This window comes from Mus musculus, chromosome 18 (genome assembly GCF_000001635.26).
Source record: "Mus musculus strain C57BL/6J chromosome 18, GRCm38.p6 C57BL/6J".
NCBI classification, from domain to species: domain Eukaryota; kingdom Metazoa; phylum Chordata; class Mammalia; order Rodentia; family Muridae; genus Mus; species Mus musculus.
In genome coordinates, this window is record NC_000084.6 from 32,853,320 (window position 1) to 32,867,687 (window position 14,368).

The 14,368-nt window shown below is 38.0% G+C and overlaps 1 protein-coding gene across 3 annotated transcripts in view; it reads left to right on the plus strand.

The window, feature by feature from the left end:
* The window catches only part of Wdr36 (WD repeat domain 36), a 29,768-nt gene extending 16,132 nt beyond the window's left edge, over positions 1-13,636 (plus strand). Inside the window, exons 16-24 of one of the 3 annotated variants that reach the window (XM_006525847.4) lie at positions 1,461-1,540; positions 5,901-6,008; positions 7,708-7,805; positions 8,183-8,328; positions 9,606-9,725; positions 9,862-9,943; positions 11,334-11,521; positions 12,534-12,599; positions 12,872-13,636. In XM_006525847.4, coding sequence (XP_006525910.1) covers positions 1,461-1,540; positions 5,901-6,008; positions 7,708-7,805; positions 8,183-8,328; positions 9,606-9,725; positions 9,862-9,943; positions 11,334-11,521; positions 12,534-12,599; positions 12,872-12,904 — 921 coding nt within the window. In that variant the 3' untranslated portion in view covers positions 12,905-13,636. Of the gene's footprint in view, positions 1-1,460; positions 1,541-5,900; positions 6,009-7,707; positions 7,806-8,182; positions 8,329-9,605; positions 9,726-9,861; positions 9,944-11,333; positions 11,522-12,533 lie in introns of all 3 variants that reach the window. The other 2 variants (NM_001110016.1, NM_001110015.1) reach the window with 2 other exon arrangements.
* Positions 13,637-14,368: the final 732 nt, after the last annotated feature.

Here is a 14,368-nt window from a genome sequence, read left to right on the forward strand (position 1 = left end):
CATATAAGCTGGCTCTAAAGTATATTTTAGTTAAATAAATCTAAACACCTTGAAATTGTTAACTGAGGGCTCTGTTAAGTATATGGTATCATTTAGTACTGATTGCAAGTCCACTATTTGGAAAGAGAAAAAAATAAGAAAACTACTGGATGATAAATCCAGTAGTTTACAACCATGTCCCTTATCAGAAGTAAATGTAGGTGTCAGAATTGACAGTCCCTTACCTCTTCCTTTACAAGTAGGAGAAATTGATCAGTGTTTACATTGTATGACTTGGAGATTGTCAAAATTAGCTTTGGATAGATTTTGTTTTGATGGTATATGGAGGAACCAGGGTGGGGCTGGGGTGTTATGTTGAAGTAACATTTTAAAAACCATCAGTCCTAGTCAGCTCGCTCTTCCTGTTCCCGCCCTTCGTAGCTTTTAATTCTCCACTTGTGTCTTTCCTTTGTCCTACTCAGAGGCCTTCACTTCTGTTGAACAGTGTAAAACAAATGTGTTAGCATTTGTAATACAAGCCTATCTCTGAGAGCCAGTTTTTCCCATCCTGTGCTGTCTGCAACCCCCTTCCCCAATTGAGCTGTCTATACCCTGAAGTTTGAGTTTAAGTAATCTTGCTACAGCCTGCGAATAAATTAGCACTGAATTTACTGCAGTAACATTTGCTAGTAAGTAACCCTGTGGGGTGTGTGTGTGTGTAAATCTTGTGTTATCTGCTGCCATAACCTTACAGTTTTGGGTCTTTCTTATGTAAGCTAAGGTTCTCAGCACTCCATGGAAGAGGATCCCTTGTCCAACCTTTTATAGCTAGTAACAGATACTTAAAGTAGCATCAGGAATCCCTTATCTCAGTGTTTGAAATATTTTTGATCATTGTTGCATTAAATTATTTTGGAAATAAAATTTTCATTAAGGGAGAAAAGGTTATTTTTAAATAAAGCAACAAGTAAAATAGGATTTCCTTATTAATATTTTTTAACAGAATTTGCATTCCCTATTTTCAGACTGTAGTGATTTAGATAATTTCCCGCAGTGTGAATATAGTAGAAGAGACAGCTTTCAGAGACATAGTATTAGCTTCATTTCTATGTAAATTACAGCTAAAATTAGACTGCAGAGTATTGTTAACTATATATTCTCAGAATATATGAATATTTTTAAAATTTACTTTTAATAATGATGTGTAGTCACGGCCTATTCCTTAGGTAAATACACAGTGCTGCAAAAATTGACACAATCTTTTTAATTTCATGAGCTAGTAATTCACTTAAAAACCTAATACTGACGTAAGTCCCAGGGAAGTAATATAGGAAACATATTTTTATTTATATAATTCCTACTTATATTTTGCATAGTCACATTTACCATTTCATGAAGCCTAAAATCTTGTTAAGTTTTGTATACTTTAGGTGTTCATGTATATACGTGTATTCATATACTTACTAATGCATATATTATAGACGTTCAGTCCTGATGGCCGCTGGTTGATAAGCGCTGCGATGGATTGCTCTGTTAGGACTTGGGACCTTCCTTCTGGGTGGTGAGTTCACTTTTAAGTCCCACAGATGATTTCTCAGTCATTGTGTGAACATGTGACTTTTACCTGTTATTTATAGCTATGAAGTTGGCACTGTTTTGTTTGTGGAGTGTTGTGGGTCTCTTAAGTATCAGGCACTAACATGATAAAAAATAGCAAGGAAAATGCAAATCTCTCCTATTCATTCCTGCAAAATAGAGACCCAGAGGTGGTTTGTGTAAGTCTTAAGAAAACCCATCATGTGGTTTGACACATTAGTAGAGCCCAGACACATTTTATTTTAAGGCTTTGTGCTATAGTTCATAGTTGAGTTTAATTACAAGGTCAAAAGCCCTGGATTTCCTCAATACTGCTTTTCTCTCTTCTTTCAGTAATGGGACAGTGTCAGAAATGTGTTTCAAGATTGAAAGTCACTGTTACTCCGGCTCATTCTCAGGAATTAGTTCACTACACATGTACAAGCAGTTTGACCTTTAAAAAGGAAAACCCGTATTTCTCAATTCCCAGTAACTTTGCTATAGGCAGAAAGCACACCCACCTTCCAGCATGTGCAACTGATTTAGAGTAAGCACAGCTGAAGAACCCAGGAGTGAGCCCAGCCCTAATCATGAGGGACTTTTGTCACAGGTGTGTCATTTTCCACTTAACATGACTGAAGTAAAATGCAGATAGCCCTCAGCTTCAAAATTTGAAGATATTTAGAAATATTGGCAGTTTATTACCCCTGAACTTTTGTTGTTGCAGCTTTCTAAAAGCTAGTATTACAGAATTGGAATTTAGTGATGTTTTGGGTAGCAAGTTTATCTTTGGAATGGAAAACTAGGATCTGAAAGTAGCATTTAAAGCTTTGAAGTTTTGATTCAGCAGTAACATTTTTGCTGAACTTTTTGTTTCAGTAACTACTTGAGTAGATTTAACTGTGGTAGGTTTTCAACTTTAAGTATGTATTTTTTAGATGAACACTAAGGTTAATGCAAGAGCAAGACATACTAAGACATCAAGTTGTTACAAGAAAGTGAAATCACCAGTTGAACAAAGTATATTTTTATTAAAAACAAGTAATTCTTTGATTTAAATTTGGAGTGGAGCAAATAACTTGCCAAACAGTATCAAACAGCTGATGCTGTCTAGTCTCCTCCAACCCGCACTGTTACTGGGCACTTCTCACCCTGTACTTCCTTGGTATCCTAATAAGCATGCTACTGTTAGTGGTTCTATTGGACAAGCTAGGAAAACGAACCTTAAAGAGATTTGTCAGTCATTTGTCCAAGTGGATTGTACTGTAAACGCTGAGCATAAGCACAGGAGGAAGGGCCTTCATGTCAGCCCTGGTCCCTTTGTGTTGTGCTGTCTCGGGCAGAGCCAGTGTCTTCCTCTAGAAGACAGGTAACAGGGCAGTATTAGTATTTAATTGGAGAACCTTAGGGAACTGTTAAATTGTTTAGGTTCCCCCTTTTAAAATCGTACCGGGAGGTTCCTTGTTGTTCCTTTATTAAGCATTTTCATCATTTATTTACCATGCTCGGTATTTGATGAATGAGAGATGGGTCAGCAGTTGAAGCACCCTCTCTTCTTGTAGAGGACCTCGCTTCAGTTCCCAGCACCCACTTGGTGATTTACACTTGTCCAAAACTCCAGTTTCAGGGCCTCAGCAGACAAAACATCCATACACGTAAAGTATCCTCAATTAAAAATTAAAATGAGGGCTGGAGAGGTAGCTCAGTGGTTAAGAGTACTGACTGATCTTCCAGAGGTCCTGAGTTCAATTCCCAGCATCCACATGGTCACTCAAACATCTGCAATGGGATCTGATGCTCCCTTCTGGTGTGTTTAAAGACAGTGACAGTGTACTCATATACATAAAGTAAATAAATAAAAATTTTAAAAGATATTAAAAAGTTTTTTAAAAATCCAACGAGTAGGTTTATTGTGTAAGCTAAACAATGAGTGATGTGTGAGTAAGCATGTGAATGTGGTCCCACACAGCTGTACCCATGTGGAGTGGTTCCTCTTTAAAGCACATACCAGGCTTACCGAGTGCGTGTATAAGTAGGGTTCATAATCCCTGAAGTCTTGCCAGCTGGCTAATGCAGACTGCTTTGTTTTATTCTGGTTTCCAATCAATTGGAAATTCAGGCTGAACTTCATAGGGGGTGAGAAATACACAAAATTAAATGGTTTTACTGAAGTTTGCATTTTGTTTTATCTCAATCCTTCCTCAGCTTTAGTCTATGGAACTTTAACATGAGAAAAATTGGAAAAGCCAGCACTTAACATTTCTCATAAGTTAGAACCTTTCATTGGTTCTCCTTAGGGAAGATTCTTGTAGAAAGTGGTCCCATCACTTTGGCAATGAACAACATACCCGGGACTCCTAATTTTATAGGATTATCCTAGCTTCACTCTGGATTAAGCTTGCACATTGAAGCCATATGATTTAGGTGACAGGAAAATATGCTGTATATGTGGAAACTGTCTTCCTCAATTTGGTGCTGTCACACAGTGGAAGGCCAGCCTACCCACACAGCACAGCTGTAGAAATGAAGTTGCACAAGGAAATTAACAAAATTGAGTTCTTGAGTAGACAAGTTTGCTCAAGCAGTTAATTCTCTGAACGGGTGGATTAGAACATGGTAGGAAGTTTGATCCTACATGCTTAAACCTCTGCTTTGCATCAAGACAAAGGAGAGAAGTTAAAATGAGGAAATTTGTGTTTTATATACTGGGAAGATACTGTCTGCTCTGGGTAGTTTAGATGAAGGGAAGTAAACTTTTTGGCAGTTTACTCATCCCTGACTTTGGAGTGGTTCAGCATTTTGCTTCCTTTTCCTCTGTCCCCTAACACAATGTTTCTCGTGAGCTTCCCATGCAGACATAAGCAGAAACCAGACTGCTTATTGCTCTTCCTTTCCCACATCTGAGACACACTTTGCCATTTGTTAGTTTCCAGAACTCCTAATTGTAATCTTTTTTTTTTTTTTTTTTTTAATCTCATTTTGGGTTTTCCACTTAAGGTTTATTTAAGTTGTTAATGAGTCTTTCAGCAAACATGTCACTTACTGTCTTACCTGAAGGAAGAGCTGTCATGGACAGTTACACTGCTTATAGTGTGTAACTATAAGATAGTATACACTGCCTGCTGTATCTTTAATTCCAGTTATGGTTAAAAGTGCAGTCTTCTTGGGCACTATTCCTGCTTCAGTTGATTTCTATCTTAAACAAGTTTTTAAATCTTACTGAAACTTGGCTTTCTGATCTATATGATAATGATGATTGTATGTCATGGGTTATAAAAATTAAATTAGTCATTTCAAGTGCTTGGATTGGGACACTTATAAGCATAAAGTACAGGAGCAGAGAAGAGTTAAAAATTGCTATTATTTCTTTGTTAAGTCACTTGTATGAGACTAGAGCCTGAATTTAGATATTTGTTATATGTTCCCATGAAAAATGCATTGTCTTTGACACAGTGACTTTTTTTTTTAAACAGCTGAGTTTAAAACTAACGAGTCTACTCTGGGGCTGGAGATGTGGCTCAGCTGCTGAGAGCACTTGTTGCTATTGCAGAAGACCAGGGTTGGATTCCCAGCACACACAGTAGTAGCTCCATCACAACCACCCATAACCTCATTCCAGGGTTCCAGCAGGCACACACATGGTGCACATACACGCATGCCTGTAAGACATGCACAGAGTAAGACACAGATACAGAACACGACAAAACCCAGTCTACTTTTCTGAAGGTATTCTATTCCTCCTCCTGCCGCCCTGTGCTCCCGTCAGTCTCTTGCTCCCTAGCCTGCTTCCACTTCCTGCAGCCACTAACCACCTGCTGAGGTTCTTTACTGCTAAGTGATTACTACCGTACGCGGTTCTCCCTGTTCAAATAAGGTCTGCATTCTGTTGGAAAATTTCTTTATTAAATAGAAGGTTCTACCATTATCTGCTCAGAAACGCTCAGTGGCTTACTATCAAGATGTACGTAGATTGTTGGTGTACTTTGTGCAGTGGTCCCTCCCTCCTCTAAGTGTGTGCTATCATTAAAATTGTTCCCAATAAGTATACCAAACTGGGGTGAGAAAAACATTGTTTCCTCTAGTTTCCTTACTGGTGAATCCAGGTAATTAGTCTGTTTAATGTATCCAACTTTCCCCTTAAGGTAATTGTTTTCACACAGGAGCTGAGTTGACAAAGCAGTGGTTAGTGGTAACTGGTTGTAATTTGTAAAAACAAAAACAAACAAACAAAAAAACTTCTATTGCTTATTCCTTTTAGTAAAAGATATGTGTATACCACCACCACCCCTTTTCAAAGTATACCTTTATGATGAATAAAGCTTAAGTACTTACACCTCTTTTTGTAGCCTTATCGACTGCTTTTTGTTGGACTCAGCGCCTCTAAATGTTACTATGTCCCCAACTGGAGACTTTCTAGCAACTTCCCATGTGGATCACCTTGGAATTTATCTATGGTGAGTTCTTCGTACATCTCTTTCATTTGGGGCAAGAGGAGGAAGATGACAGTGGTCAAGATTGGTGGTGGTTAAAATGACCACTTGGAGTGTTTTTATACAGTGGAACTATCACACAGCCTAATTCATCTACCATGAATCTAGGACTGATACTTGATAATTTAGATAGCTTGGTTCAAGTGCATGCTCTAAATTATATAATTTTTGTCTGCTATTTAGCATATTTACATATTTAGGTATAGATTGTATATCTAGAACGTAAGATTGTTGCTAATCACTTCTGAACTTCAGTGTGCTTTGTGAAGTAAGGCACACATGAGCAGAGACCTCAGTAAGATGCATCCTGGTTGCATGGCTTTCTAACACATTTAAAAATGTGTGTGCTTCTTCAGACTCTGCTGGGTTGAGCCTGTAAGACTGTAGTTAGTGGTAAATAACCTGCACCTAGAGAAATTATATCTCTTTCCTGAGTTTATATATCCACTTCTTTTAGCTGCCTTGAAATCTTTGTATTTATCGAATGCTGATCTTAAGTCTGTAACCATCCTGTCTCAGGTTGATGAGTGTTGGGGCAATACCATTCTTCCTTACCAGTCTTTTATAACTTTAATTATAAAGTATCTTCTAGTTTATTTTAAGGGGAAAAAGTAAATTTGATTTATGATTTTGCCCATCTTAAAAAGCAAAATGTGTTGTCATCTAGAGTCAGTAAAGCTTTAGCCCTTAATGGATGACTAAGCAGTTGTGAGGCCTGGATAGAGGAGTGTGGTGCTTCTCTGTAGGTACTGCTGTTAATATGACTCGGGACCTTAGTTCCCAACTTTCTTTTCCTCTGAAATTCATATTAGGAATGTAGGGAAAGTAGTTCCCCTCGTTGGAACAGGTATTTATATCCTGAATACTCACCCATGGCTGCTTTGCAGAAGTGTGTTTACTTAGCCATTTCAGAAAAGGCCAAGTGATGACTGCTTATTGCCTCCAAGAATATAATTAGGATGTTCACTTTAACTTGCTTTCTCAACCTCTCTTTTTGTTATGCTGTTTGGTTTTTTGTTTGTTTGGTTTTTTTTTTTTGAGTAAACATTGGTATTTGTCAAACACTTTATGAAAATTATTTTATTTATAAAAGTATTATGTATGACTAGTTTCTCTTCAAGTTTTTGTACTATGTTAAAAACAAACTCAGGCCTGGTATGGTTGTACAGGCCATAGAGGCAGGTGGATTTCTATAAGTTCAAGACCAGCCTACTCTATACATAATGGATTCCAAGTCAGCCAAGGATGCATGGTGACACCCTGTCTCAAAAAATTGGAAACTCAAGTTATTTTATGCCTGTGTGTTTGGCCTGCATGCATGCAACACCTGCAGAGACCAGAGGCGGGCATTGGATCTGCTAGAACTAGAGTTACAGGCAGTTGTGAAACAACCATATTGGTGCTAGGAATTGATCCCAGTCCTCTTGAAGATCAGTCAGTACTCTTGACTGCTGGGCTATTTCTCCAGCCCCATCCATGTTTTTATATAGCCTTTTTTATTTTAGCATTTTTCAGAATCTCTCTTTGAGGTCTTAACTAGTTAATGATTATAGTCTCTGGCCAGATTCAAGATAGGGACCATTAGCAGGTATTAAAATTTCTCTAATGATAATGCTTCTGCAGTAATGTATTTTTATAAAATACTTGGTTTTTGCTTGCTCAGGTCGAATATTTCCCTCTATTCAGTTGTCTCCCTGCGACCACTTCCTCCAGATTATGTCCCTTCCATAGTGATGCTTCCTGGTACTTGTCAAACCCAAGGTAATCAAAATAATATTTTTTTGAGATGTATTGTAAATCTATTAGTTTATTGCTGAAAAAAAATAATCAAAGTTAATTGAAGTCAATCAAAGTTTTTAAAACTGAGTTAAAATATATTTAGTGGCTTCAATTATAGAACACCATAACTAATGGCATATCTTTAACACATAAAATAATAGTCTGTGTGAAGTATTTGAAGTCTATTGATGGGAATTATAAGGAAATCAGAGAAAGGGAAAAGCAAAGGAAAGGGGTGCGAAGAGTTACAAAGCTGTGCTGGTTGAGTGTTGTGAGGCAGATGAATGGAGGTGGGATCACTTCTTTCCATGACAGAACTTCTGTTGCCTTCATCCTCGTTCCTGAATATCTGTTTTAAGGTATGGAAGACTTGGAAGAAAAGACTGAGCCAAGTGATGAAATGATAGAGTATGAGTCGCCAGAACAGTTGAGTGAGCAACTGGTGACTCTCTCCCTTCTCCCTGAGTCACGCTGGAAAAACCTTCTGAATCTTGATGTTATCAAGGTACTGCTCTAGTGTTCTTGACACCGCGTGCCCCACGAGCCTATGCCCCACGAGCCTATGCCCCACGAGCCTATGCCCCACGAGCCTATGCCCCACGAGCATTCCCTGCTTCGAGGATATTTGGGAAATGATAGTTAAGATGCTGCTGTTTAATTGAGTGGTGTTTCACGTGGTACTATCACAGAGGTCCTGTGTCCATGTAACAGCACTACAGGTGTTTGGATATACCAGAAACACTGTACTATAGAGCTTTCAGACTGGGCTGTTTTGGTATCCAGTCTAATTAGTTGTATTTCTAAATTTCAAAACGAAAGAAAAGCTATTATCTATTTGTGCCTTAATGTTAAGAAAATTTTACTAGGTTTTTTGTTTTTGTTTTGTTTTATTTTTTTAGTGCCACAATTAACCTTTTATTGTTGCATTTTCTTTCTTTTGCTAAGTAGACTTTCAGAGCTTGCTATATCAGGGTCAGCAAGTGAGTTTACTAGATAGGGCAGAGGTAATGTAATATGAGGCTATAGTGTTGAAAACAAAGTGAGCCCCCTTTTCCTGGGGACAGTACAATTTTGAGACTTGTGTTCCAGCTGGAGAGATGGCTCCATGGTTATGAGCTGCTACTGCTTTGCAGAGGACCTGAGTTAGGTCCTCAACACCCACATTGGATGACTTGATACTAACAGTAGTTCCCGAGGATCTCACAGCCTCTTGTGGCCTCTGTGGTCACTATACTCAAGTGCACAGAGCTACAGACACACAATTTAAAAAATAAAAATAAAATTTTGTATAAAAAATTTAACAGAATTTCCAGTGGAATTTTACTGACATCAAATATTTTATAAATTGACAATAGTATTTTCTTTTTAAATATCTAAGGAAAAGTTAAAATTCAAAAAAAAAAAGAAATAAGGTCATACTTCTCCAAAATATTAAATTATTTCTAATGGGGGAGTCTGCACTTCTGGATATGATTTTCCTTCTGGAGATAAGCCGCTTTAGGTTGTTTCCATCTTGTTTTGTTTATGAGATACTGACTGAGGGTTCATTTTGTGAAGCTGAGTATATCTTAGGGCTGCTCCTCTACCTGGCACATTGGGAAGCCTGGGGGAAAGACAGCTACAGCATTGCTCATGAGGACTTTAATTCAGCATTCTAGTATGAAAAGGTTTTATTCCTACAGTCCATTTTGATGGTGTTTTCGGTTTCATTTGTAATAAAATCTGGAAAGTGTCGGGAGAGTGAGTACTCACCACTCATTCCCCTTGTTCTCTCTCAATCAGAAAAAGAATAAACCCAAAGAGCCGCCCAAGGTTCCCCAGTCAGCTCCGTTTTTCATCCCAACAGTTCCTGGGCTTGTCCCCAGGTTTGCTGTACCCGAACCCAGCAGTGACCCCCAGCAGGTAAGAACCAGATGAGGCTGAGTCTGTGGGTCTGTTTCTCCCCGTTACTGAGGCAATTCATGCTCATTTAAGTTATATGGTGTATTTTGAGTGATGTTTATATTTGTTAAGTAACATATATTTGTTTTTATTTAAGTCTAAGGTGGTAAACCTTGGGATTTTGGCTCAAAAGTCAAATTTCTACCTGAAACTTGAAGAAGGATTACTAAATAATCAGTGTAAGTTAAATTATAAAATATTTCAACAAGTATCTTCATTTATGGTTTACTTTATTGAAAAAAAATTGCAGAGTTCATAATAGAGAAAAAGAAATATAGTAAAAACTAAAGGTACACCAACTTCGCTTTTAAATTACGTTGACTGATAGCAGTGCATTTAGATAATGTTAGTGGTAAACCTCTTAAGACTCTTTCCAGACTTCTGGATGGAGATTTGGATTGTATTTGGAGATGGAGGACGTGTCACAACAGTCCCATGTGGCTTGTCAGTTGCTTCATTGCCAGAGTTTTGTCCAGCAGGAACCTCAAGCTTCTTGTTTTCATTTGAAAATCTGGTTAGTTACACAGCAGAGACAGGTGTCTTAGGTAATTTTTATATTCCCAAATCATCTTTTAGAAATGCAATTTTAAAAGAAAAAAAAAATTTTTTTTTTTTTTTTTTGAGACAGGGTTTCTCTGTATAGCTCTGGCTGTCCTGGAACTCACTCTGTAGACCAGGCTGGCCTCGAACTCAGAAGTCCGCCCGCCTCTGCCTCCCAAGTGCTGGGATTAAAGGCATGTGCCATCAACACCTGGCGAAAAATTAATTTTTAATTTAGTTTCATTTAGACTTTTCAGGTTACTGTGTAGCATATACTAAGCATATGCAATTTTTTAAAACTGTTACTCTGTTGAGACATTCTACTGCTTTTGGTTTATGACTGAAATGTGCTTATCAGTGTGTCACTTGGTCCATGTGGGCAAAGTCTGCGTGCTTCTTGTTTGCTGAGGAATGTAGAGTAAACACATAGCTTAAGATATACTAAAGGACAGAAAACGAGTGATGAGTCTTGTCGTGCCTCCAAAGCTAAGATCGTAGCCATTGCCGCTGCAGTGGCAAGGGACTGATTAGCTGCGTTGGTGTGTCTAGTGTGTCTCCGTGGGCTGCAGGGTGAACAGTAGTGCAGAGCTCTGGGGAGTGTCGGGATTGGTAGAGGAGGGGCTAGAGGCTCCCCACACGCTTCTATATCCATGAGTCTCAACAACCACAACAGTTCTATTTTTTATAACAATAAAAGTGGAGAATAAAAGCTGACTCTCCACCTCATCCTATTCCTGGAGGTAGTCTCATTTAATATATTGTGCAGTGTATTCCTTGATGACCTAATGGTGCAGTCTCTTTGTTCTAATTGAAGTTTAAATTCCTGACAGTGCAAAACTTTAAGAACTTTTACTGGTATCAAAATTTTTACTGCTTAATTTATCTTGGCATTCATTGTGCTATAATGTGAAAAAATAATGCATGTAAAGAAAGTCTAATGCCATTTACATAAATATTGCTTGGTTATAAAGAAATATGGCTTCTTAAGTAATAGTAAGAAATAACTAGATTCATTTTACAATAATTTAGATGAAGCTGCTCTTAACCTTCTGAAAGAATTGGGCCCATCTGGGATTGAAACAGAGCTGCGAAACCTGTCCCCTGATGACGGTGGGTCGGTAGAAGTCATGCGGAGCTTTTTAAGCATGATTGGAATGATGTTGGACAGAAAGCGTGATTTCGAGTTGGCCCAGGCATACCTTGCATTGTTTTTGAAGGTGAGTGAGATACGATACTTTCCTTTATATGTGGCAGTGTTATCAAACAAGTCTGCAAAGATGGGCATGTTTTGCATCTACAGTATTGAATAAGCCAATGAATACTTGGAATATGGCTAACTATAGCTGAACAATAGCTGCCTGGCCTGGTGTCTACCCTGACATGGCTGGGGATTTTGGACTTTCTAGTCTTTATTTTTGTTACTACTCAGTGGCATAATTTTGACTTTATCCCAATTTGTCATTTCTTTGTTACCTGTGCTGAACCTTAACTTTTTAAATTTACATTTTCTTTTTTAAGTTTTCTGTGATCATAAGGGAAAGTTGGGTTCTTTGTTTGTTCATTTTTGTCTGCTGCTGAAATCAAAATATTCACCCCCGCCAGTTTCAAGTAACTTCAAGTACAACTTGCGCTTTTGAGTAACAAAACCAAGATGTTCTGTATAGGTGCACTGCATGGTGTGATGTGATGAAGGCGTGGCTAACACTAGCTCAGTAGTTAGTGCCTGTTCTCCATCTAGCTCGGGCTGTCTGAAGGAAGTCTTTAAACTTATTTAAAAGCTGGATCTTGAGGCCTTACTAAAGAGCTGTTTTTTGGTTTTTGGCTTTTGGTTTTTGTTTTTGTTTTTTTTAATAATGCCAACTGTTTGTATCGGTTTTCATATGTTTACTAAATGTTAGTCCCTAAACAAATTTACATAAATGTTTACAAAATAAATGACTGCCATTAATCATCAGTGGGTTAGAGAAAAAGGGAACCTGGAGGCACAGGAACCTGGTCTAGAGGAACCTGGTGTAGAGGAATGAAGGTTACATCAGTTCAATTTAAGCTCATAATTTAAAGAAAACTTGATATAAAATGATTTGGGACAGTGGGAAATCAGAGAACAATAACCTACCACTGAGGAAAGAAATATCTAGATGCTCTTTTTCTTAAGTTCCTTGGTAAGGAAAAAAAAGTTTAGTATTTTGAAATAAAATGTCCAGCTTAACCATCGTCTCTCCTCCTCAGTTACACCTCAGAACGCTTCCTTCGGAGCCAGCGCTTTTAGAGGAGCTGGTGAAGTTGTCATCACAGGTAGAAAAAGATTGGACTCACTTACAGTCCCTCTTCAATCAAAGCATGTGTGTCTTAAATTACATCAAAAGTGCTTTCTTGTAAAGAATAAACTTAAGTGATTACAGAAATCAAAGCTATGTGCCAAGTGTGCTGTTTAACTTGTCTTCACTCTCAGCTCAGAGTGGGAGTGACCAGCTCGTGTATTTTAAGTTCAAAAGCCTTTGTAGATGTGAAATTGTACCTTCTTTCTTTTTTTTTTTTTTTTTTTTCCTGTACCTTCTTTCTAGAAGCTCTGCACATCGAGAGAACTTAAAACCACCTGAGATCATCAGACAAGTCACATACATGGGACTTTTTGAATTATTGCCATTTTGTATTTTTATCATGTTATGTGTAAAAGACAGTGCCTATTCTGTGTTTTACTGAATTAAATTGACAATGTCAGATAAAGCGTATCTGTAATATACTTATAAAAATGCATTTCTGATATTAAAAAGAAATCAGTGGGTTCTTTTTTTCTAGGTGGCTTTTGATGAAACAGATTGTTGATTCTTGAGCTGTGTTTGTGTCTGGTGCCTTTGGTCCAGCCCCACCCCCACCCTCCCTTTGTTATAGAGGAGTCAAAGAAAGGTTGGCTGGGATCTGTGGTGGCCTGGCTTTATAGCACAGAGCCTAGAGCTTTCTCAGTTGCCCACTTCCTAGATAAGGTTTCATTAGATGGAAGTGAGAGGTGCTTGCTCCAGGAAGAAGTGCAGCAAGTGTCTGCACAGGGAGACCCCAGGCTCCAGCAAGGGCTGTTCTTTTCTGACAGTGGTTTATTTGGGAAGAGACTGCTAACTACGCTTGTCATCATCTTCTTTCTTAATGGCCCAGTGCTTTAGCAAAACAGCAATTAATATTAAACAGTTGGGGCTGGAGAGAGCACAAATCCCGTATAAACCAGGCTTGGTGGTCTAAAACCTGCAATTTCAGTACTCCAGAGGTAAAGACTAGAGGACAAAAAAGATGCTGAAAATAATAGCTGGAGGCTAGCCTGAGACCAGGTCTAATAAAAATAATGAAAAATAAGCAATCATTAGGGCCTTGTGCTCCAAAAACTACCCCTCAAGTGTATCTAGGTGTTCTTGCTCAACATTAGCTTAGAGAGTTTTACAGACTCCAGAAAAGAACAGTCTGTACAAAAAGGGTTGATGAAGTGGCTCAGCGATTAGAGGAGCTTGCCATCAAGCCTAGAGGCCAGAGTTCAATTCCCAGGACCCATGTGGTGGAAGGCTAGAAATAATTCTTTCAAGTTGTCTCTAATTTATACATACATACATGTACATACACACACACACCCACATATATATATACTCAAATATAGAAGCAAACTTACTAAGAAGAACCAATGAGAAATTTATTATGGAAGTGATTTTTAATTTACTAGTGTGAGATAGAATTTGTCAGTTATGACAGGAAAACGAAGCCCACCTTTCTATTGACTTTGTACTTGACTGTATATTAATTTGTCAACAGCAGTGACTCATATGTTAGTAATGACTTAAATTCTGATTTTCATAGACAGTAGCTTAAACATGAGTGCATATAATCACCTACTTATAAAAACTGTAAAATTAAAGCAAAATGATAGGAGCTGTCAACTCCTGTTTTTTCTTATTTTTCTGTAATCACAAACTAAGTTTTGTTTTCAAGTGAAAGTACAAAGTTTGTCCTGTTGTCATTTTTATTAGAGATGTCTTTAGACAGTACCACATTATTTTGTCAATAACCTAAAATCTTTGATACTA